Raw genomic sequence first — 26,492 nt, forward strand, 5'->3', positions numbered from 1 at the left:
GACCAAAATCAGCATCACCAGTGAAGGGGCAAATAGAGATCATGAGCCTTGAGATGGGGGGAAATGAGAAAGGCACGATAACCCTTCTGGGGTTTTCCTGAATCTAATCATCAGAAAACATCACACAGACCCAAACTGGATAAGAGTCTACAAAATGCCCAGCCTATAGTCTTCAAAAATGTCACACAGGGGCCCCCGGGTGGCTCCGTTGGTTAAGCATCCAGCTTGTGATTTTGGCTCAGGTCATGATCTCATGGTTCATGGGTTCAAGTCCCACATCAGGCTCCACGCTGACAGTGCACAGCCTGCTTTGGATTCTCTCTCTCTCCCTTTATCTCTGCCTCTCCCCATCTTGCGCTTTCTCTCTCTCTCTCTCTCAAAATAAAAAAATAAACTTAAAAAAATGTCATGGAACATAAAGAAAGGCTGCGGGTCTATTCCAAATTAAAGACAAATGTCTAACGACATATGTGATTCTGGACTGGATCTTACGTCAGGGAAAAAAAAAAAAAGCTATATAAAAGGCATTATTGGGGCAACTGACAAGAATTGGAATATGGACGGTACAACAGTAAAAGAAATGTATCAATGTTAAATTTCTTGATTTTGAGTACCGTGGTTAAAAGAACATTCATTTTGTTAGAAAATGTGTATTTAATGCCTTCAGGGGGGAGAAGGCACAACGTCTCTAACTCATTCTTATCAATAGTTCAGAAAACAATATATATATGTATGCAGATAGACAGGCAGAATGTGATCAACGTTGACAAGAGGTGACCGCAGAGAAAGGTAAGTGGGAATTCTTTTACTGACATCAGGTCCAGGAAAATGACCACTGTCTTCCATCAGATGCCACTGCAGCCATCAACCCCGGCCCCAGTTTCTGTGTGGACTCACCATTCTTCGGAGAATCTTCAACAGAAGCTTCCGCTCTTTTGGGTCCTCCTTAGACGTCAGTACATCAGCAAAGTTCTCTGCATTTTCAGGACACAGGCTGTCTGGGTTTTCCCCTCCATACAGCTGAACCAGCATAGACAGACACTTGGATGAAACTTCAAAAATTTCAGGATCCTCGCTTGGAAGCTGCAAATTAACCAACAGGACTCTGTCAGTTAATCAAAGTCAGTTGGTATTCCTCAAGAAACACAGGAAAATTTGGCTTCATTGGGAAAACATCAGACTGAGTGAGAGTACAGATTGACTAATTGAATGGTTTTTTTTTTTTAGTATCTTTTTCAAAATGCATACAGTAACTCAAGGCTAATAGCACCAAATCAGAAGAAAGTCTCACGGTCCTCTCTTTAAACCATAATAAAGACCGCCAGTAACAAGCAGAGGACCAACAAAAATTTAAATGCATTCCTAATATGTGAATATATACATACAGCGTTGTGTGTCTGCGGAAATGGAGACAGCCTGGGTTTTCAGAAGCGCTGCCCACACATTCTTGTTTGTTACCAACTTGTTTAGGAAAAATCTACTTCCTAGAAGATATTTAGGAACATTCTGAATTTGTCCGTGTCTGAATTATTGACTGAACAGGTGGGACAGAAAGCACTGTTTCTGTTATGCATTGAAAGGCATAATATGAAATAACAATCATACTCCAAAGAAGTATAACCTTTTCATTTTTAAAGTTTTCTTTTATTTGTGAGAGCTTGAGATATAATTCCTGGGCCGTGTAGTTCATTTAACATGCACAATTCAGGGATTTTTAGTATATTGTGCAACCATCACCATAGTCAACTATAGAATTTGTCCATTACCCCCAAAATAAACCCCATACTATGTGGCAGTCACCCCGCCCTCCTCTCCTCCTCCCCACTGCCCAGTGCCCCTGCCCAGTGCTAATCTGCTTTCTGTCTCTCCGGATTTATCTCCTCTGAACATTTCAGATACATGAAATCGCACAGAATGTGATCCTTTGTGACTGGCTTCTCTCACCTACTGTAATGTTTTCAAGATTCATCCCTGCTGCAACATGTATCAGAATTGCATTTCTTTTTATTTATAAAAATATCCTGTTGCGTGGATGTACCCCATTTTGTTTATCCATTCATCAGTGGATGGACATTTGAGTTGTTTTCACTTTCTGGCTGTTATGAAGAATACTGTTGTGAACATTTGTGTGTAAGTTTTTACGCAGACACAGGGTTTTCATTTCTCTTGGGTGAATACCTAGAAGTGACTGCGGGGTCACAGGAGAACTCCATGTTTAAACCTTTCAGGGAACTTCCAGACTGTTTTCTGAAGCTGCCATGAGCACCAGCAATGCAGGAGGGTTCCAGTTTCTCTACGTCCTCACCAACACTTGCTATTATCTGTATTTTTAATATCAGCCTTGCCAGTAGGTGTAGAGTGGTAACCCATCGCGGTTTTCACTTGTACTTCCTTAATGACTAATGATGTGGAGCATCTTTTCATGTGCTTATTGGCCATTTGTACATCTTCTCTGGAGAAATATCTGTTCAGATCCTTTTCCCATCTTTGACATGGGATCTGACATTTTATGATACAGACTAAGTATATATATTTTAAATACAACTCCTTTAGATTAAACAATGTTTTTCCTATTCTGTGGGTTGTCTTTTCATCTTCTTGATAGTATCCTTTAGAGCACAAAATATTTTTTTTTAATTTTGATGAATCCAAATTCATCTATTTTTTTATTCTTTGTGATTTTGGTATCATACCTAAGAAACCATTACTTATTCCAATGTCCTGAGAAATGCATCTAAGAATTTTTATAGTTGTAGCTCTTACATTTATTTTTTCTTGTAAGAATATTATAGTTTTAACTTTTACATTTAGGTCTTTGATTCATTTTGAGTGAATTTTGTGTATGGTGTTATTGGGGGTTGAACTTCATTCTTTTGCATGGGAATTAATCCTTTATTTTGAGATATTTGTAGGTTCATATGCAGCTGTAAGAAAAAATACAGAGAGATTTCATACGTATTTCAGCCAATTTCCCAGTTTGTAGCTTGTCTTTTCATGCACTTCACTCATTTGCAGAAAGAAAATTTTAATTTTGATTCCTCCAACTTGTGGTTTTATTTCACTGGGATTGTGCTTTTTGTGTCAATTACTTGAAAAACTCTTTGCCTAGCCCTCAGTCCTGCAGATTTTCTCCTGAAGGTTTTGAAATCTACATTAAAATTAATTTTTTGTATAAACTATGAGGTTTAGGTAGAGGTTCTTCCATTCATTCATTCATTCATTCATTCATTCATTCATTGTTGCCACCAACTGTACAACTGCTTCAGCATTGTTCTTAAAGATTTGTTCCTCCATTGAATTGTTTTCACATCTTTTGTTAAAAAGTCAGCTGGGCATATTTGTGTGAGCTTATCTCTGAGTTCTTTATTCTGTTCCATTGATCTAGGTGTCTATCTCTCCCCCAATAACACACTGTCTTGTTACTGTAGCTAAATAACACATCAACACCAGGTAGAGTGTTTTCTCTAACTCCAATTTTTTTTCAAATTATTTTTGCTATCCTATGGCCTATTGTTTTTCTATATACATTTTACTTATTTTTTTAATTTTGAGAGAGAGAGAGAGAGAGAGAGAGAGAGAAAGCGGGGGAGGAGCAGAGAAGGAGAGAGAGAGAGAGAGAGAAAACCCTGAGCAGCCTCTCCACTGTCAGTGTGGAGCCTGATGTGGGGCTTGAACTGATGAACCATGAGATCATGACCTGAGACAAAACCAAGAGTTGGACACTCAACCTGGATGAATGGCCACCCAGGCACCCCATGTTTTTCTATATAAATTTTAGAATAGGCTTGTCTATTTATTGAAAACTTCATTGCAATTTTAGCAGGAATTGCCTTAAAATGCTCCAAAAAATGAGGGAGAATTGACATTTTTAGTCTGTTGAGTCTTCCAATGCAGATATATGTGGTATCTCTCCATTTATGCATGTCTTCTTTGATTTCTTTCACAACAATTTTGTAATGTTGAGGATATACATGTTTTGTCATATTTATATGTCAGCACTTAATTTTTTTTTGCAAACTATAAATAGTGATTTTAATTATTTCCACATGTTCATTGCCAGTATAGAAATACAACTGAATTTTGTTTGTTGATCTTGGATTCTACAACCTTGCTGAACTCACTTATTAATTCTAAGAGTGTTTTTATAGATCCCTTTGAATTTTCTACATTGTGTCATGTGCAAATAGGATAGTTTTAGCTCTTCCCTTCCCAACAGCATGCTTTTATTTATTTATTTTTCTTGTCTTAGTGCACTGGCTAGAACTTCCAGCACTATGGTGAATAAAAATGGGGGGAGCAGACTGACACCCTTGCTTTGTTATCGATTGTAGGGAAAAAGGATTCCGTCTTTCACTATTAAGTATGATGATAGCTGAAGGTCGAGGAAGTTCCCCCTCTAATTCTAGTTTGATGAGAACTTTGATCATGGGTACTGGATTTTGCCAAATACCTTTTTTTTGTAATAATTGATACGATCATGTGCTATTTCTTCTTTAACTTGTTTATATATGGTAGAATACACTGATTTCTGAACATGGAATAACCTTTGTAAATGCAATACTTCCTTGGTCACAGTATTAATTCTTTTTATAAATTGGTACATCCAGTTTGCTAATATTTTGTTGAAAATGGTTATACCTAAGATTAAAAGAGATATTATAAGTTTGGGTTATTTTTTGTTTTTATGGTTTCATTTTGTTTTTGTAGGTGTTTTTTTTTTTTTTTAGTTTAGTGTCAAGGTAATATAATCTTCATAAAACTCCTCTTAAAATTGGGATTAAAAATTCTTTAAATGTTTGATAGAATTCTCCAGTGAAATAATCTAGGCCAGGAGATTGCTTTTTAGGAAGTTTTAAATTACAAATTCAATTTCTTTAGTGATTATAGGACTATTAAGGGGTTTATCTTAGTTAAGTTTCAGTACATTTTAGAGAATCTGTCCATTTCTTCTAGTTATTGAATTTATGAGCATAAAATTATTCAGAATATTCTGCTATTATCCTTTTAATGGCTGCGGATCTATACTAACATTTCCTGTTTCATTCCTCATATAGGTAATTTTGTCTTTTTTAAGTTTTTGTCAGTTTGCTAAAGATTTTTCAATTTTGTTGATTTTTCTTTAAGTGTCAGGTTTTTGTTTCATTGATTTTTTTTTGTATTGTTTTCCTGTTTTTAACTTCACTACTTTCTGGCTTAATCCTTATTATTTCTTCCTTTTTGCTTGCTTTCAGTTCATTATGCTGTTCTTTTCCTAGTTTCTGGAGGTAGAAACTCAGACTGTTGACTTAAGATCTTTCTCCTTTTCTGATGTAAGCTTTTGTTACTATAAATTTTCCTCTCAGTGGGGCTTTAGCTGCATCCTACATATTTTGAAAGCTTTTCTTTTTCATTCAGTTCTATGCATTTAAAAAATTTCCCTTGCAACCTCCTTTTAGACCCATGAATTATTTAAAGTGTATTTTCTTTTCAAGTGTTGGAAATTTTCCTATGGTCTTTTAATTATGGACTTCTAGTTTGATTGCACTGTGGCCAGAGAACCTATTCTGTATTAGCTTAATTTATTTTACATTTGTTTAGGTTTATTTTATGGCCCAGGGTCTCTGAGTGTTCCATGGGTACTTGTAAAAACGATGTATTCTGCTGTTGTTGGGTAGGGTGTTCTATATGTGCCAATCATACCCTGTTGGTTGATTGTGTTGTTCCATTTTTCTGTATTCTTGATGATTTCCTGTCTAGTTCCTCCATTAATTGCTGGAGACTGGAGTTTTGAAATCCACTACAGTCTTGAGTCTATGTATTCTTTTATTATCTTAAGCTCTATTATTTTTCTGCTTCATGTATTTTGAGGTCCTATTTTATACACATTTAAAATGGTTATCACCTCAGTGGGATTGCTCTTTTTATCATCATGCAATATCCCTGTCTCTAGTAATTTTTCTTTTTAAAAATGTTTGTCTGTTTGTTTGTTTGTTTATTTTGAAAGAGAGAGAGAGCTCAAATGGGGGAGAGGTAGAGAGAGAGAAGGGAAGAGAGAGAATTCCAAGCAGGCTCCACTTCAGCATGGAGTCTGGTGCGGGGCTTGATCCCACAACCATGAGATCATGGCCTGGACCAAAATCAAGTCAGATGCTTAACCAATTGAGCCACCCAGGCGTCCTTCTAGTAATTTTTCTTACTCAGAAGTCTACTTTATCTGATATTAAGACAGCCAGTCCTGCTTTTTTTAAATTAGTATTTACACGGTACATACTTCTCAAACTTTTACTTTTAACCTGCCTGTATTATATTTGAAGTGAGTTTTTTATAGGCAACATATTGTCAGATTATGTTTTGTTATGCATTCTAACTCTCTTTGTCTTTTAATTGGTGCACTTAGACCATTTATATTTAAGGTAAATATTAAGATATTAGGGTTTAAGTGTAATATGTGATTTTATTATTTGTCTTCTGTATATTTCTTATTTCTTGTTATTCTTGATTTGCTTCTTTTTAAAAACCTTTTTGTGGGTTACTTTAACGTTCATTTTATGGGAGTAAAAGAGAACTTCAATTCCCAGTAGTAGTTTCCTAAGGGACCATAACAAAGTACCACAAACAGGTGGCATAAACAATGGAAATTTGTTGTCTCACAGTTCTGGAAGCTAGAGGTCTGAAAGCAAAGGTCAGGGCCATGCTCACTCTGAAACCTCTAGTAGAATGTGCCCTTGCTTCTTCATACCTTCTGGCGATCATTGGTATTCCTTCACTTGTAGCTACATAATTCCAATCTCTGCCTTTGTCATCATGTGACACTCTCCCAGCGTGTCTGTCTTCACATAGTTGTCTTCTTAAAAGGACACCAGCCATATTGGATTAGGGGCCCAGTCCACTTGAGAATGACCTTATCTTAGCTAATTATATCTGGAACAACACTATTTCCAAATAAGGCAAATTCTCGGGTACCAAGAATTGGGACTTCATCATATTATTTTTGTGGGGGACACAATTCATCATAACACTTCCTATCAACTTTGTTCCTTCTGTGCTGTTTATTCACCTTGTTTTTTTCTGCTCCTTGCTGTTACGCTTCCCCAAATGTCTAGCAGTCTTTGGTTTTCTATTTTATGAATGAAAGATCGGGCAGATTATTATAGGCAGATGGTATGGATTTCCTCTGCATTTGTGTGTATCTGTTTCTTCAACTGGCTTCCCCTGTCTGTGTCCTATGGTTTCCTCAAATTCCACAATGCTTCTTCCTAGGCCCTAACCCCATAGTAGAAATCACCTCAGATAGACAGTTCGTTCTCTTTATAGTGCAGTTCTTGACTTATTATGCTGGAATAAAGCAGAGCAAAATGGATGAGGTGGGGAGACTGATTGGTCTTCCTGTTCTAAACGTTAATCTTCAATTAGCCTGGGCAATGCCTTAGGGCCTCTATCAGTTTTTCACCTCACTCTGAGTTTATAGATCTTCTGCATCTGTTCCTACCTTCTGGTTAGTTTTCTCCTATGTATGTTGTGGGTAATAGGTTTCTTAACTATTTCAATTCATTCCCATCTGCTCTCTATCATCTAGTAATTGCACAAGATTTCTTTTCCATTAACAGCATCTCTTTCTTTTCTCCCCAAATTTTAAGATATATTTAATCTTTTCTCTCTTTTTATAGATTGTGCGTAGTTGGTGAGATAGGCACAGGTGTTCAGACTTCTATTTCGATCCACTTTAACGTTTCTTCATTTTCCAGCTAATTTTGCTTCATTGTTCAAGTAACTGGAGACTGTTTATAAGCAACATTTTCGAGATGGCTTCTTTCTTGGATAATTGTAAATCTCATAATGTTTGTGGGGTATTTTCGGTGCCCCCCCACACACAAAGATTGAAGGTATACAAATCCTCTCATCTTTCCTAGAATAATAGGGAAAGGATATACCCGACTGCCTACAATAACAAACTAGAAGACAGATACATGAAACAATGGTTTTTAAGACACAAGACATCAGACAAAGCAGGAAAGTGATGCCCAAAGGATGGAAAACAAGTGAGGGGAGCTCCACTCTTGTCACAGGTTAGAGACCTGAGAGGTTTCCAGGCCTAAGCACAGGGAGGGCAACTGAAGTGGATACCAGTAGATTCCTTAAGTTGAGGGGACATTATAAATAAAAATCTCACAAATCCAAAGCAACTAGAGCTCATAGGACAAAATAATCTTGATAGCAATTTGTCCATTAGATGAAATGAATTTATGGTTAAGGACCTTCTGACAAAGAAAACTCCGGGCCCAAATGGCTTTACTGGTCAACCTACCAAACATTCAAGAAAGAAGTAATACCAGTTCTACACCAACACTTCCAGAGGGCTAAGGAAAAAGTGACACCTCCGTACTCCTTCTATGTGGCCGGTATTATCTGGATTCCAAAACCAGACAGAGATACTTCTCCTAGAAAGCAAACTACAAACCATGAATAGAGGTGAAAAAAAGCTTCCACAAAATGTTAGCAGACTGTATCCAGCAATGTATTAAAAGGATTACAGAGATGCCTGGCCACCTCAGTTGGTAGAACATGTGACTCCTGCTCTTGGAGTCATGAGTTCATACCCCAGATTGGGTAGAGGGCTTAATTAAAAAAAAAAAAACAAAAAAATAGGGGCGCCTGGGTGGCGCAGTCGGTTGAGCGTCCGACTTCAGCCAGGTCACGATCTCGCGGTCCGGGAGTTCGAGCCCCGCGTCAGGCTCTGGGCTGATGGCTCAGAGCCTGGAGCCTGTTTCCGATTCTGTGTCTCCCTCTCTCTCTGCCCCTCCCCCGTTCATGCTCTGTCTCTCTCTGTCCCACAAATAAATAAACGTTGAAAAAAAAAATTAAAAAAAAAAAAAAACAATTTGGGTATGTCAATTTTATCTCAATAAAACTGAAAAAAAAAAAGACATAAGAAAAAGTAAAAGGATTAAACACCATGACCTAGCAGAATTTATCCTAGGAACGCAAGGCTAGTTTAACATTTGAAAGTCAATGTTATGTGCAACACTAATAGGTTAAAAGACAAAAATTACACGATCCTCTCAACAATCACAGAATAGACATCTGACAAAATCAAACCCTATTTAATAATAAAAATGCTCAACCGATTAGGAATAAAAGGGAACTTTCTCAAAATGACATAGGATATCTAGGAAAAATCTACAGCTAACACCATACTTAAGTAAAAAGGGAATTCCTTCCCTCTAAGATCATGAACAAGACAGAGATGTCTGTTCTCGCCATTTCTATTCACCATTATGTTGGAAGTTCTAGCTAGGGGAATTGGGCAGGGAAAAGAAATAAAAACCATTTAGAAAGTAAAACTCTATTTGCAGATGACATGATACACAGAAAATCCTGAGGAATTCAGCAAAGAACTATTGGAATAAACAAATTCAGTAAGGCTGTAGAATATAAAATCAATAACCAAAAATCCATTGTATCCACACTGCCAGTGTGTAGAATCTGAAAAGGATATTAAGAAAACAATTCCATTTATGAGAGCATCAAAAAGAACAGAATTTTTTGGAACTACAGTTAAAAGAAGTACATGATTTGTACACTAAAAACTATGAAACATTGTTGAAAAAAGTTAAGGAAAGTCTGCATAAATAGAAAGACATTCCATATTGTAGGGTCAGAGGAGTCAATATTGCTCAGAAGTAATATGTCCCTAATTGATCTACAGATTGAAAGGAAAGCTGCAGCTGGCTTTTTTTTTTCTTTTGCCAGAAATTGATAAACCAATCCTACAATTCATACAGAAATGCAAGGGGCCATGAATGGCCAAAAAAATATTTTAAAAGAACAAATTCTGAGGGTTCACATTACTCAGTTTCAAATTTTGCTAAAAAGCTGTAATAATTCGTCTAACGTGGAAGTGGCATAAGAATATACATAGAGATTAATGGAAAAGATTTGACAGCCCAGAAGTAAACCCTAATGTTTACGGTAAATTGGTTTTCTGCCAGAGAGCTGAGATAATTCAATGGAGAAAAAAGTCTTATCAATAGATGCTAAGAAAACTAAATATCCACATGCAAAGGAATGAAGTTGGACCCCTACCTCACACCGTATATGAAAACTATCTCAGAGTGGATCAAATATCTAAACATATACAACTTTTAGGAGAAAATATAAGAGCAAATCTCTGTGACCCTGGGGTAGGCAATGCTTCCTAGGTCTGACACCAAAGGCACAGGCAACAAAAGCAAGACATAAATTGGATTTCACCAAAATTAAAAAATGCTGTGCTGCAAATAATACCATCAAGAAAGTGAAAAGTGCCCCCCCAAATCTAACGATCTGACAAGGGACTTGTATATACAAAATATACAAAGACTCTGACAGTCCAATCAGAGAAAGACGAAAATATTCTTTTTAAAGGGGTAAAGTAAATAGACATTCCTTCATAAAGGTATAGAGATCATCAATATGCACGGGAAAAGATGCTCAACACCACTAGTCATCAGGGAAATACACATCAAAACCACCATGAGATACCACGTCACACACACTAGGATGGCTATAATTAAAAACACAGATAATAACAAGTGTTGGTGTGGACGCGGGGAAACAGGAACTCTCACACATTGCTGGGGGGAAAAATGGTACAAGAATTATTGTTGAAAGCTCCACACTACACAAAACAATCTACAGATTCAATGCAGTCTCTACCAAAATACCAACAGTATTTTCCACAGAACTGGACTGACTCTAAAATTTGTGTGGAACTATAAAGACCCTGAAGAGCCAAAGGAATATTGAGAAAGAAGAGCGAAGCCGGAGGCATCCTGCTCCCTGATGTCATAACGATAGTAATCAAAACAGTGTGGTACCTGTATGAAAACAGACACATAGATGGAAGGAACAGGACAGAGGGCCCAGAAATAAACCCATGCTTATACGGTCAATTAATCCAAAACAGAGGGGGCAGAAGTATACAATGGGGAAAAAGAGTCTAATAAATGGTGTGGGGAAACTGGACAGCTACGTACAAAAAAATGAAAATGGACTATTCTTTTATACCATGCACAAAAATGAACTTAAAATGGTTCAGTCAGTTAAGCGTTCAACTTTGGCTCAGGTCATGATCTCATGGTTTGTGGGTTCGAGCCCCACATCAGGCTCCGTGCTGACGGCTCAGAGCCTGGAGCCGACTCTGGATTCTGTGTCTTCCTCTCTCTCTCCCCCTCGCCCGCACACACTCTCTCTCTCAAAGATAAATAAAATTTTTAAAAAATGGACGGAAGACCTAAATGTGAGACCTGAAAGCCTAAAACTCTTAACTAAAAGAAAACTCTTAGACATTGGCTTTAGCAGTATTTTCTGAATGTGTCTCTTCCAGGCAAGGGAAACAACAACAAAGTATTAGGACTACATTAAACTAAAAACTTCTGCACAGTAACAGAAACCATCAACAAAAAGGCAAGTTACTGAACGGGGGAAGCTATATGCAAATGATATATTTGACAAAGGATTAATAACTAAAATATATGAAGAACTTGTAAATTTTTTTTAACGTTTATTTTTGAGACAGAGAGACAGAGCATGAACAGGGGAGGGTCAGAGAGAGAGGGAGACACAGAATCTGAAACAGGCTCCAGGCTCTGAGCTGTCAGCACAGAGCTCAATGCGGGGCTCGAACTCACGGACTGTAAGATCATGACCTGAGCTGAAGTCGGACGCCCAACCGACTGAGCCATCCAGGTGCCCCATATGAAGAACTTCTAAAACTCAACAGTAAAAACACAAACAATTCAATTAAAACATGGGCAGAGGACCCGAATAGATTTTTTTTTCCAAAGAAAATCCATAGATGGCCACCAGACAAATGAAAAGATGCTCAGCACCACTAATCATCAGGGAAATACAAATCAATACCACAATGAGATACCACCTCACACCCGTCAGAATGGCCAGTATTACAAAGATAAGAAATAAGTTTTGGTGAGAATGTGGAGGAAAGGGAACCCTTGTGGGTGGTGGGAATATAAATCAGCGCAGCCACTGTGGAAAACATTATTGAGATTCCTCAAAAAATTAAAAATAAAAATACCATACAATCCAGTAATATCACTGTTTTGGTATTTACCAAAAATAAAAACACTAATTTTAAAAGATATGTGCGCCCCTATATTTATTGCAGTATTATTTACGATAGCCAAGATAGTTTAGCAACCTGGGTGTCCATCAATGGATAAATGGAGAAAGAAGATGCGGGACAGACACACGATGGTACATTACTCAGTCATAAAAGTGGATTAAAATCTTGCCATTGAAGGAAACATGGATGGATCTAGAGGGTATTATGCTACGTGAAATGAGTCATACTGAGAAAGACAAATATCATGATTTCAAAAACAAAGTGAACAAACAACAACAAAACAACAAAAAAGAAGCAGACTCCTAAAAACGGAGAACTGGTAGTTGTCAGAGGGGAGAGATGGTAAGGGGATGGGTGAAATAGGTTGAGGGGATTAAGAGGTACAAACTTCCAGTTGTAAAATAACTAAGTCACAGGGCTGAAAAACACAGCATACAGAATACAGTTGATAACACTGTACTTTGTAGGGTGACAGATGTTAACCACTGTTATTGTCCTATTTCATGTTTCTAGTTGTTGAATCACAATGTTGTACACCTGAAACTTATATTGTATGTCAACTATAATCAAAAATAAAGAAAAAAAGTGTAAAAAGTAAAATACAAAACAATTTCCTCATGAACACAGATGCACAAATTCTGAACAAAACCACAGCAAGTCAAACTGCACAAAATATTAAGGGAATAACAATAAAGATAATGCACCCTGACTAAATAGGGTGTATCCTAGGAATGCAGGGTCAGTTTAATGTTCCAAACAATCGATCAAGTAATATATCATCGGGATTAATTTCCTAGGGCTGTCATCATAAAGGACTACCAAGTGGGTGATTAAAACAACAAAGATTTATTCTCTCACAGTTCCAGAGGCTAGAAGTCTAAAACCAATGTGTTGGCAGAGCCACGTTCCCCAGAAGCCTCCGGGGTGAACCCTCTCTTGCCTCCACCAGCTTCTGGTGGCCCCCCATTCCTTGCCTTGTGGCAGATACCCACTTGCTGCCTCTCACGTCACACTGTGTTGTCCCACGTGCCCCCGGCTCCGTGTGGCCATCTTACTATAAAGACTGCAGTCATATTTGATGAGGGAGCCCAAACTACGCCAGTATGACCTCATCTTTAAAAATTACAACCGCAATGGTCTTATTTCCATAGAAGGTCACGCTTGGAGGTACTGGGAGTTAGAACTTGATCTTATCTTTTTTGAGGGATACAGTCAACCCACGACATCATATTAATTAGTAAAAAAAAAAAAGCCATACAATCATCCCAATGGAAAGAATATTTATCAATATTCAACATCTATTTCTAACAAAACTTCAGCCAACTAAGATAGAAGGAAACTTCCTCAACCTGATAAAAGGCATGCTTCACCCTGAGATCGGACAACGACAGGATGTCTGCTCTCACCACTTCCATTCAACAGTGAATGGGAGGTGCTGGCCAGAGCAGTCAGGCCCAAAAACGGGGCATCCAGATTGTGAAGTGACCACAACTCCTGATTGGCAGAAGGCATAATCCTCTCTGTAGAAAATCCAATGGAATTTACAAATAAGCCACTTGAGCCCATTAATGAGTTTACCACAGTTACAGGATTCAAGAGCAACATACAAATCAACTAAATTTTTCTATGTTAGCAACAATCAAAAATTAGAATGAAACGACGCCACCTACAATAACACCTAAAAAACTGAAATACCTAAGGATAAATGTGATCAAGGATGAAAGACTCGTATATGGGAAAATACAAAATATTGCTGAGAGAAATTAAAAAGGACCAAAACAAAGGGAAGGATATGCCTTGCTCATGAGTCAGAAGACTCACCGTTGTTAAAATGGACATTCTCTCCAAATTCGTCTACAGTCAATGCAATCCCATTCAAAATTTCAATAGTTTTGGGGTTTGGGGATATTTTTTGTGGGGGTTTTTTTGGGGGGGAGGAGACACTCACAAGCTGATTCTCACTTTCATATGGAAATGCAAAGGACACAGGATGGCCAAAACAAATTTGAAAAAGAACAAAAGCTCAAAGACTAACATCACCAGCTTGCAAGACTTATTATAAAGCTAAATAGAACAGTGCTATTGGCATAAAGTCAGAGACCCAGAAATAGACCTGCACAAATACACTCAACTGATTTTTCAGAAAAGTGCAACGGCAATATGGTCAAACAATATGCCAAACATAAACTTCAATCCATAGCTTTTACCTTGTACCAAAATTAACTCAAAATGGTTGACAACGTAGGTCAATTCTAGTGCTAAGGTGGCCCAGGATCACTGGGGAGCATCCCACTCAATGAAAGAAAACTAGGTCCTCAGCAATCTCTGAAATTCATTTCATTCTTAAAAAAAAAAAAAAAAGGTGGTTCATAGACCTAAATACAAGACTTAAAACTATAAAACTTCGAAGACAAAGCTGGGAGAAGCCTTCTCGACCTTGGGTATGACTGCAAAGGCATAGTTTACAAAAGGAAAAAAGAAAGGTACAATGGACCTCATCTAAATAAAAAAATTCTCTTTGAAAGACACTGTCTAGCTCATAAAATGTTTAATAAAAGGTAGATATCCCCACTCCTACCCCCATCAGAAAGTGTCCCTCCCTTTAAAGGAGACTCATTTAGAAGGGTTTCTTCAGACCCAAAGAACAGAAAATGTTTCCTCCCCTCAAAGAACTGTCCCCGCCACCCACCCCCTGCAACCGGTCACTTTCTGAGTAACGTACATCTCATAAATAGTTATATTTCCATTTCTGTGTGGCAACCAGGATCCTCGAGGCCAAAACCATGGGCCAACTTTAGGAATGATGTTAGACTTCATACTTGTATAGAAACTTCCCTCTATCTCACCTTTGTTATTTATGTTTTCCACTTTATTTAGAATTGCCAGCCTTAAAAACAAAAAAGAGCACACCCAATTAAGTTTGAATTTCAGATGAACAATGAATTTTTTTAAATGTTTATTTATTTATTTGACGGAGAGAGTGTGTGTGTGAGCAGGGGAGAGGTAGAGGGAGAGGGCGAGAGAGAATCCCAAGCAGGCTCTGTGCCGTTGGCTAGATCCCACCAACTGTGAGATCATGACCTTAGCTGAAATCAAGAGTCAGACATTTAACCGACTGAGCCACCCAGGCACCCCAAAAATGAATCTTTTTTGGTGTATTTCCATCTGGCATCTTGTATTTTATCTGTCAACACTGAATTTATTGCAAACATTCTTCTTGGCCAACTCAGATGCTTTATGGAAGAGGTAACAAATACATATATACACACGCATAGTTCAGAAATAAAGTAAACTTACACTTGACTGCCTAATACTGTTTTAAAACAATTAAACATTACAGTTGTGCTTCCCTTTATTCAGTCTACACAATATAATGCCTTTGAAAATTGTTCTCATTTTATATTGTATTTTAAAAATACTGCCTGGCATACTATTTTGTCAAAAATATGTGGGAATATTTATTTTCACAGAACAGATTAACTAAAAAAAACAATAACCACTTATAATGCAATGTTTTCTATTTTTGTGCTGTCTAAAAGCACCTGGAGAAAAGACTCCCTCTGTATTGTTAGGACATCTTTTTTAAAAATTTTTTTTTTCAACGTTTATTTATTTTGGGGACAGAGAGAGACAGGGCATGAACGGGGGAGGGCCAGAGAGAGAGGGAGACACAGAATGGGAAACAGGCTCCAGGCTCTGAGCCATCAGCCCAGAGCCTGACGCGGGGCTCGAACTCACGGAGATCGTGACCTGGCTGAAGTCGGACGCTTAACCGACTGCGCCACCCAGGCGCCCCTTTAGGACATCTTTAACAAGGTTTCACACTAGGCCATCAGTCCCTGTTCTTCTTCATTTTAATGCATTACTCCTGCCCAAATTCAGCTAAAGAGGTAGCAGGAAATATCATTAAGCTGATAAATGGTGGTAATTCCAGATGACATCGCCCAAGGAAACACTATTGCCCACACAGTCCTGCCATTGCCCCCTTACCCTTGAGAGGTAAGGATACTCTTTAGTCTCATTGACCCCTGGCAAATTATACTTTTAAAGTGAAAATTTAAAGGGAAGAAAACCTGTCACTACCATTATTGATTCAGTTGTAAGTCTATATATCACAGACCAGAGTGCCAGGGTTAAAAAAAAAAAAAAAGAAGAAAGAAAAGATCCAAAAACAAGTTTAAAGTCATTGGGAGGTCAAGTGGGTCTTGTCTTCTGGGGCTTCCGCACCATCCTGACTTTTGTAACAAAACTTCACATGTTCCTTGTCAATAACTACAGAGTAGGGAAACATCGCTTGTGTAAATAGCCATAACTTGGGGGTGCCTGGGTGGCTCAGTCGATTAAACGACTGACTTCGGCTCAGGTCATGATCTCGCAGTTCGTGGGTTCGCGCCCCACGTCGGGCTCTGTGCTGACAGCTCGGAACCCGGAGCCTGCTTCGGATCCTGTGTCTCCCTCTCGCTCTCTCTCTCTCTCTCCCTCCCTCAAAATAAATACAGATTAAAAAAAATTTTAAGCAACCATAACCAGTCAATATAGGAGGTTTAAATGATTCCACTGAAGCAGCAAACTGGCAGAGACCATAGAGGGATTCAGGTAGATTTCATCGCCACTGGATGAGAGAAACACGTGCGAGATAGCCGCTCAAGAAGCAGGCAAATGTTCCCTCACGCTGCCCTCTGTGCTGCTCGCAGCTGGTTTCCCACACAGAAGCCACAGCGGTTGTTTAAACTTTAGTCGCATCGCATCACTCTTCTGCTTGGGGCCTCCGATGACATCTCCCTGCATTCAGAATCCAGTCCAAATGCCTCGCGCTGATCCACAAGGCCCTGAGCAACGAGACGGCGTGACTGGAGTCAAGTGCAAGAAGCCAGGCCAAGGCAGTCACAGGGGACAGCAAGAGGGCACAGAGCCCACAAAACGTCAGTCGGGTCCTCGTTGGCGGCCGGAACCACTACCGGCGGGGACGTTCTTATGGAGCTGTTGCAGGCGGTGGCAGCCCAGGGTATTCAAGTGTGGGGCTCAGGGGGCAGGTCACGGCTAAAGGTACGGATTCGGGTGGCAGACCGTCCCTCCACCATGGGTGCGGAGCTGGGGAAGCTCTGCTTTCGGGGAGCCACAGCATCACTTCCACTGCCACTGCCCGTCAGAAAATTAAGGAAGGCTGTTCTCGGTGGTCCTGGTTAATTTCTTCTCAGCTTCCACTTCTTTAGGGAAAAGTCCTGGCACCGTTTTGGAGGGCAAATACTAGCCTACTTAGTCTCCAGCATGTGAAAGCTGGAGAAGGGCATACGAAGGATCAAATCGGAGCTGTTGGTCATACGCCCCTATTTTCATCCCCTCCCCTAAAACCAGACGTGCTGTGGGGTTTGGGTGGGAAGACCAACACCCCCCCCACCAGGCTGGCGCGTTTTGGAGCCAGGTTTTTCCTGCCCCAGTTTAATTCTTCTACGGGTTCCCTTCTGTCCTCCAGAAATATACTGAAATCCTTACCTGCTACTGACTCCCATGTCCCCCCCTTCTCTTCATTGTTAGAAGTTACTCCTTTCTGAGTCCCTGCACTTTTCCTTCAAAGGCATCTTGTGAGAGACAGGAGGTGAGTGTATGGAGGAAAAAAAACCAAACAGTTGGAAAGAGGCCATCCTGGTGAAGATTTTCATGGCAAATCTCACATTTATTTCATAGGATCGTTTCCATGAACTAAAAAAGTGTGGATGGAATTCCGATAAAAACTAAATTCGTGTAAGATTTTGGGAGAGTCTCTATTTTTAAGTCTTACAACCAGGTACCCAGCACGCCTCTCCGTGAATTTAAGTCATATATTATGTCTTTTAAAATGTTCTCCAGTTATCACATGATTTGCATTTTCTTGTTATATTTCTTTTTGGCTTTTATTATGGGGTGATTTTAGTCACTGCTATAAAAGAGATTCCCCTCCCCCCATTTCTATTTCTGTCAGATTAACGTCAGCAGAAAGAAAAGCTGCTGGTTTTTGTGCATTACGTTATGATACGCCAGCTTACTGAACTTCATTTTTTAGTTCCAACAGGTTTTTTATTTCAGTATTTTCCTAGGTATAAAAATTTTACCAACTTAAGTAATAATCCTTTTTTCGACTCAATATTTATTTATTTTATCTCACAGAATTATCTACAATATCCCACCTCTCATCCATCATTGCTGACCATTACTGGTAGTAGAAGGCATTCCTCTTTTTCCAATTTTAATGAAAATACCTTCAGTGTTTGGTTTTTTTAATGTTTACTATTAATTTCTAGGAAATAACTTTCGATATGTTTAGAAGCTTCACGCTATCTTAAATGAAGTTTTAAAAAATGAAAAATGGCTAGTTACTCTTTCTAGTATTATGACCATGTTTTTAATCTCCTTCAATTTCTTAAAGCATTAAATTATGCCTTTCTAGTGCTTCTTTCTGGAGTTTCTGGATCAAACCCTATTTAGTTATATTGGTCCTTTAACATATTGCTAGGTTTGATTTACTTTAATTTTCTTAGCTATATTCATAAATAAAAGTGATTTACAGCTGTTCTGTATTATTTTAAAGTAGGTTATGGCATTAAACTTATTCTCGTATTTTGAAAATGAATCAGAAAGCTTTCCATATTTTCCTGTACTCTAAATTAAACAGCACAGAACCTGTCTATTCCTTGAAAATTTAGAACTCACATGTAAAGCCACCTAGACTTGCAATATTTTAATGATAACCTTGTAGATGCATAATATAGCATTACCACAATCCAGTTGTCTGTTTTCTCTCTCTCTCTCTCTCTCTCTCTTTTTAATCTTGAAACCTTTTTCTTTTGGTAAGTAATTAATGGAATTCTAGTATTTACCCTTCTAACTGCTTGTGAAAGAAATCTAAGCAGGATATAAAGAGAAAAATGTTCCCTCTTTCCTTTTAGCCGAAGAACAGGTTATATTCTGTATCATAAAGGAGCCCTTGAAAATATCATTTCTAATAAACAAGTCTCGTAAGACATCTAGAAGACAAAAAAGGGTGATTGTATCCTGTGATCAATGTTTAACTTTTAAAACATAAATAACTCAGGAGCTCCTGGGTGGCTTGGTCGGTTAAGCGTCCGACTTCGGCTCAGGTCATGATCTCACGGTCCGTGAGCTCGAGCCCCGCGTCGGGCTCTGTGCTGACTGCTCAGAGCCCGGAGCCTGTTTCAGATTCTGTGTCTCCCTCTCTCTCTGCCCCTCCGCTGTTCATGCTCTGTCTCTGTCTCAAAAATAAATAAAAAAAATAAATAAATAAAATAAAACATAAATAACTCTGATTGGTCATCCTACCCAACAGTATTTGTTCTGGTGATAATACTTAAACTGACATCTTTGAATTTCTACACAGTGTACCTGCTAAAAGTAAGCCACTCAGAAGAGGTGATGCTGGTGATGATGTAGCAAAATTAGTACATTTCCACACCTTTAATTGAATATAAACTGCTAAAAAATTTGGGACGTTACATGGTAATTAATACTTATTGAAATTTAAAAGTACTTTTCCACCTACCCATCTCACTTCTGGGTGCTTCCAATTAAAGGAAATGCAGAAGCACCTCAAATTTTACAAAGATGTGTACTGTATGATGATTATAATAGCAAGTAAGTGACAACAATGTGGATGGCCATCCATTGGGAGACAACTGAGTTGGAGAGAGAGTAATACATTCATACTATGAAATACCATACAATTATTAAAAAGAATGAGATTGATAAGTAAAGTACTGACTTGGAAAGATGCCCATAATACTGAGGTAAGTAAAAAGTTACAAAACATCTACATATACTATGAACCTATTTTTAGGAATGAGAGCTAAAACAAAACAAGAAACAAAACCAATGATACAAGCGCATGTGATTGTAAAAGACCGGAAAAGAATGCAAGAATACGTGTCAAACGTAAACAGTGGCTACACGGGCCGGGGTGGGGGTAGTTTCGTTTTCCTTTAGGTGGAGACTTCAGTTCTTCGTACTTTAACCGTTTCTATATTGTTGCAGGTGTTATAATGTGCTTATGGCACCTTTTGTAACTTAAATATCTGAAACAGTGTCAACTACGCACATCCACAGATACACAAATATAAGTATCTGGAATAAATCTGCCTTCCCTTCCCCTAAGATCTAAGAGAGGGTAAATCTCCTGGGCACCCTCTGTCATGACCCTCAGGTACTGACATGAGGCAAATACAAGACTTGCTATAACCAAAGATAATGGCTGGAGAAAATGTGAAGGGCAGGGGTGTCTGGGTGGCTCAGTTGGTTAAGCGTCCGACTTCAGCTCAGGTCATGATCTCGTGGTCCATGAGTTCAAGCCCTGTGGCGGGCTCTGGGCCGACAGCTCGGAGCCTGGAACCTGCTTCGGATTCTGTGTCTACCCTCTCTCTCTGTTCTTACCCTGCTTGCGCTCTGTCTCTCTGTGTGTCTCAAAAATAAATAAATGTTAAGAAAGAAAAGAAAAGAAAAGAAAAGAAAAGAAAAGAAAAGAAAAGAAAAGAAAAGAAAAGAAAAGAAAAGAAAAGAAAGTGTAAATGTTACTTTTTGGTTATAAGATTCAAAAATGTATTACAGAATTATATAATTTAGAAGCCTGTTAAAATTACAGTTCACTGACAAATACCTGAAGTCCTCTTCACACTAAAAGAATTCCTTTCTGAAGAGCTCACCTCTAAATAATACAGGCTTGAGGTAGAGAATGTACCCCAAAGGAAAAAGAATAAAAGAGAACACATTTATCCCTAAAAAAGGTTTTTATTCCCATTCAAGAATGGCTATTTTAGAATAAAAGTGCAAGGCTAATAAAATTTAAAAAACCACTTCCTAATAGTAAAAACTTATAAAACCAGGCAATTTTTACAACTGGAAGAAGAAAATTCTCCATAGGAAATCAGTTAAACATAGTTATGGCTTTATTATATAGACGTTTAGCACGAATTCCATAAGGCAAAGTCTCGGTCTTATAAACTAATGGTTCATTTATTCAAAGAGACTGATCCAGAATTAAAACTAACATGAGAGTGTTTGTCTAAAGTTTTATGCTGTAGGACTTTGTTGCCCCCAAAGCACCTTTACTGGGAGCTCTGCCCCACACACCTTCGTGATCAGCAAGGCACTGCAGAAGACTCGACCAGCGGGGCTGAAGCAGCAGTTTCCCCACCAATAGAGCTGTTAGGGCAGCTAATTTTAGAGCTACAATGAAATTGCTGGAAATACCCCCGGGTCCATTATTTCAGCACATTAATGAGGTTGTTCACAAAAAGAGTTTATTACAATGAGATAGATGTTTATTAGATCAGTAATATGATTACAGAACATGCTGTATGGGAAGGGCCTCTGGGAGCCGTAGGCAGGATAATTTTGCAGGCATTAAACAAAACAAAAAAGCCAAACATCATTATCAAAACTGCTAACTTCGCTGTATCACGGTTACGGGTACATATCCACACTATTAAGTATCCACATTATTTTCTTGCTTCAAGAAGAATGATGCATAGGCACGCTTTCTGAGTTTACAAAAAATCAAAGACGTTTTTGGGGGTAGCAAAAATGAAACGAAGCCAACTCAAGAGTGTTTACTGCTCATTTTAAATACGGCCCACTTCTAAAGACACCCAGGAATTGTATTTCAAGACTGTAGCCATAATGTGTTTTTCACTGCATGTTATTGTACTACTGAGTAATAAAGATAATACCACCATCCACAATGATACAACAAAGATAAAAACAGGGGGGTATTTACTATGTGCCAATAAGTACTATGCTAGCGGCTCTTCACCCATTGCTTCTTTGTCCTCCCAACAACCCCGTGTGGTATTACTATGTCCTCCTTTTATTTGATGCAGGAATGGAGACTTACTAACGCCCCCATGGTCATTCAGCTGGTGACCCACAAACCGAACTTAACCACAGGTAAATGAGTGGATGTTCAGAGACGACCCAACTGAATCATGGAAACGCCATTGTGTCTTGCCAAACGGCCTCACGTGCAATGTCAAATGGATTGGATGACTTTGTTTTGTATTCCCTTTATAAAGATGCGACCATTTCTCTTTTTGTTACTATTGCCTGGACATGGACAGCTCCATGCACGCTATCAGGCTATTAACCCTACTGGCAACAAAGCAAAAGCAGTTTCCACGGTTTAAAAATCTAGCACACATTTTAGGGGGCCGAGATGTTAAAGACCAGACTGACAAAGTAAAATGCAATCAGGATGACCTTGAAGTAGGTCAAGTTTCATATAGATAGATACAAGGACACATGCTACAGACATATCTATAGACACATAAAATGCATGGCAAATTACCCGTTATCCATCATTGGAGTTTTAAATGGAGTTTTCTGCATCACCCCAAAAGAAACAGCATAACGTGTCTTGAGTCTGACTATTTCTCTCTGATGAACCAATGAAGAAAAGATGTCTTTCCATGGGGGAAACCAGTTCTGAAAATGCTACTTTCCCTGGAGGATCACATAACGTAAAAGGGAGGCTCTGTCGTGTAACACTTGAGGAATACGCCAGAATACTGGAGGCCACTTCTCATCTCCATTTCTGTGATGTAAAAGAATATCTATGGTTTTATCCCCTTTTGTTTACTGTTATTAGGAAGACATCAAATTAGGTTAAAGAGATGAGGGTATCATCGGATACGCTTCGCTACTGTCTCCTAGCAAAGCTCCTACTACTAGTCCCAAATATTGAATTTTGTGGTGCAAAGAATAAACATAACCAATTGTATTCAAAGAAATGGTACTTTCATAGGAAATCCAAGTGCTACTCCCACTTATCTACTCATTCTACTGTAAAAGATAAATAGAACCGATTAAGTAAAATCTTAATAGTACACGATGTCTGTAATCTTTTACAAATATGCCACCACATGGACATCCACCTTACTCCTTATAACACAATCATCCCGAATAAATCAAATATCTAAATGTAAAACAAACAAAACATGAAAGCACTAGAAGAAAATATGGGTGAATATAGTTATAACCTTGAAATACGAAGACCTTTAAAACACGACATAGAACTCAAAAGTCAGGGGTGCCTGGGTGCCTCAGTGAGTTAAGTGTGACCTTTTGCTCAGGTCATGATCTTGCGGTTCGTGGGTTCAAGCCCCGTGTCGGGCTCTGGGCTGACAGCTCAGAGCCTGGAGCCTGCTTCGGATTCTGTGTCTCTCTCTGTCCCTTCCCCCAGCTCTCTCTGCCCCTCCCCCGCTCATGCTCTGGCGCTCTCTCTCTCAAAAATAAACAAACATTAAATTAAAAAAAAAAAACCACCTCAAAAGTCAAGAAGGAAAATACTAAAGAAATTTCACTACTAAATGGAAACTACTTTTATGGCTAAAATAACAGTAAAAATTAGAAATACAAAGATAAAATGAAAGCTAGTACTTGTTATAACAAAATAAGCTTAATATACAAAAAGCTTTCAAAAAACCAACAGAAAGAGGTAAGCTAAGTAGAAATAAATGGACAAAGATTACACTAAACCAATTTATAGAAAAAAAAACACACAAATGGTTAACTCATAAAAGAGGATAAACTTCATTCACAATGAAGTGAATACAAGACATCAAAAACCTACAATGTTTCACGTGTCAGAAAGGCAAAATGTTAGCAAAAAAAAAAAACCCTCAGTATCAGCCAGGCTGTGGGGGAACAGGCAGTTTCTCTTTCAGTGAGAATGAAAATTGGAATTCTACCTTTTGAGGAGGACAACTGGGCAATAAATATCAAAATTAAAAATTTATAACCCTTCCACTTAGCATATTAGACAGGATTCTCCAGAACACAGAGCCAGCAAGAGATATTCACGTATGCAGAAGACAGGTTTATTATGAAGGACTGGCTCACATGATTATGGAGGCTGGCAAGTTCTACAGCCTGCCACACCCACAGGCTGAGGGAAGCTGATGGTCTAGTTCCCATCTAAACCCAAAGGCCAGAAATCCGGGGTTGCCAGGGCAGGGGCGGGGTGGGGGGGGCGGGCAATGGGGTAAAACCTACTCTGAGTCTGAAGAGCCCAGAACCAGGAGCTCCAACGTATGGGGGCAGGAGAATTTAGAGGTTCCAGCTCAAGCACAGAGCAAGCTCACCCTTCTTTTCCTTCTCTGTCCTATTTAGACCCTCAAGGGACTGGATGAGGCCCAGTCACGCTGGCGAGGACAATCAGCCTCACTGAGCCTACCATTTGAAATGCCACTAGCTTCCAGAAACACCCTCACAGACACACCCAGAAAAACGTTCCACTCGAAGTCACGCACATTCACTAGAAACTCAGAAGGGAGCTATTCTGCCCATATGTCAGGATGACTGCCTACTTTTTCCTTTTTTGTTTGTGCTTTGTGGTATCGTGTAAGTGAGACCCTGGCATGGAAATACCTTACTTTAGAATCATTTTGTGTGTCGGTATTTTGTATTTGCTCAGTATTAATGCTCAAAGTGTTTTCAACTAATTATTAAACAATAACTGCTACACAAAAAGGAGTTTAGTTCTTCAATACTCAATTTATGTTTCAGTGATAAATTAAGAGAAACTGATCACTGGGTTAAACATTGAATTTTCTGTATTCGCAGTGTTTCTGCATGATGGATTTTGTAATTATCTTGGTCTCCACATTCCAAACAGCTTTGAGGTCTCATTTACATGAAATGTGAGTTTCCTGTTTTTTTTTTGCCTCAAGTCTATCTTTAATTATGTGCTAAACCATAATTACAAAATAAGTTATGAGTTGAAAATTTTACCCTTCAATTCACACTGACAAAAAGAAAGCTAGAAATAGCTTAACCGCACAACGTACACTTAAATTTACTTCTCTGTAAAACGAGAGGTTGTCTGCTCCATTTGAAAATGTGCAGGCCCACAGGCGTGCCCCTGGTGGTGGAATGATCACAGCCAATGAGCTCTGCATGCCATGTTTTCAGAGGGGTCACACTACTGTTCCTAAAGACGGCTTAATCCCAAGGACAAGCCAACTACAGAAAACCTCCTAGAGACTGCAGGGAATCCAGTCAAAGTGAAAATAAAAGTACCCACTAGAAGATGCATACGTATGTTTATAATGCAAAGGAATGATAAACTGACTTCTAAGAAGTACGCTAATGAGGTCAAATCCAACAAGGTCGGTGTTACCCAATTATTTCACCAGATCATGCAGGCATGGCCTAAAGTAAGTCGCAGATTCCTCAATAAAATTCTAGAGAAGAATAAATTGTAACTTTGATCTAAATAAGAGGACAATTACTTGTTGGCCCAAGGGATGCTCTATTTTTATTTTACTTGCTTTATTATTTGAGTACAGTCGACACGATGCTACATCAGTTGCCTGTGGACAACATTCAACCTCTCTACACGTGGTGCAATGCTCACAACTGTAGCTACCATGTCACGCCACAATGCTACTGCAATATCACGGTCTATATTCCCTAGGCTGTGCTTTTTATTCCCCTCACTTATTCATTCCATAACCGGAAACCTGTACTTCCCACGCCTTGTCACCCATCTCGCTCATTCATCCTCCCGCCCCCTTCCCTCTGGCCACCATCAGTTTGTTCTCTGTTATTTATAGGTCTGATTCTGTTTTTTGTTTCCGAGATCTCACACATGCCTAAAATCATATAACATTTGTCTTTCTTAGTTTGACTTATTTCACTTAGCATAATACCCTGTAGGCCCATCCATGTTGTCATAAATGGTGACATCTCATCCTTTTTAACGGCTGAATAATATTCGTGTGTGTGTGTGTTTGTGTACACACATCTTCTTCCATTCACTTACTGATGGGACTTTTAGGTTGCTCCCATATTTTGGCTATTGTAAATAATGCTGCAATAAACACAGGGGTGCATATATCTTTTTAAATTAGTGTTTTCATTTTCTTTGGGTAAATACTCAGCAGTGGAGTTACTGGATCATTTAGTAGTTCTATTTTTAAGTTTTTGAGGAACCTCCATACTGTTTTCCACAGTGGCTGGACCAACTTACATTCCCACCAACAATACACAAGGGGTCTTTTTTCTCGATATTCTCCTCAATACTTGTTATTTCTTGTCTTCTTGATTTTAGCCTTTCTGACAGGTGTGAGGTAATATGTCATCGTGGTTTTGATTGGTAGTTCCCTGATGATGAGTGAAATTGAACATCTTTTCATGTGTGTGTTGTCTTCTTTGGAAAAATTCCTATTCAGGTCTTCTCCCCATTTTTTAATCAAAAAAAAATTTTTTTGTGCAGAGTTCTAGAAGTTCTTCATGTATTTTGGATATTAACCTACTATTAGATACACCAACTGCAAATGCCTTCTCCCATTCAGATTACCTTTTTGTTTTGTTGATGGTTTCCTTTGCTGTGCAAAAGCTTTTTGTT

At 38.7% G+C, this 26,492-nt stretch overlaps 1 protein-coding gene across 1 annotated transcript in view; it reads right to left on the bottom strand.

The window, feature by feature from the left end:
• ULK4 (unc-51 like kinase 4) overlaps positions 1-26,492 on the bottom strand; it is a 566,226-nt gene that overhangs the window by 118,619 nt on the left and 421,115 nt on the right. The window contains exon 31 of the mRNA XM_047099606.1: positions 898-1,083. Coding sequence (XP_046955562.1) covers positions 898-1,083 — 186 coding nt within the window. The remainder of the gene's footprint in view (positions 1-897; positions 1,084-26,492) is intronic.

The sequence above is a fragment of the Lynx rufus genome, unplaced genomic scaffold (assembly GCF_022079265.1).
Source record: "Lynx rufus isolate CCGP_SWC_20201006 ecotype Redwood Valley unplaced genomic scaffold, mLynRuf1.p SCAF_5, whole genome shotgun sequence".
NCBI classification, from domain to species: domain Eukaryota; kingdom Metazoa; phylum Chordata; class Mammalia; order Carnivora; family Felidae; genus Lynx; species Lynx rufus.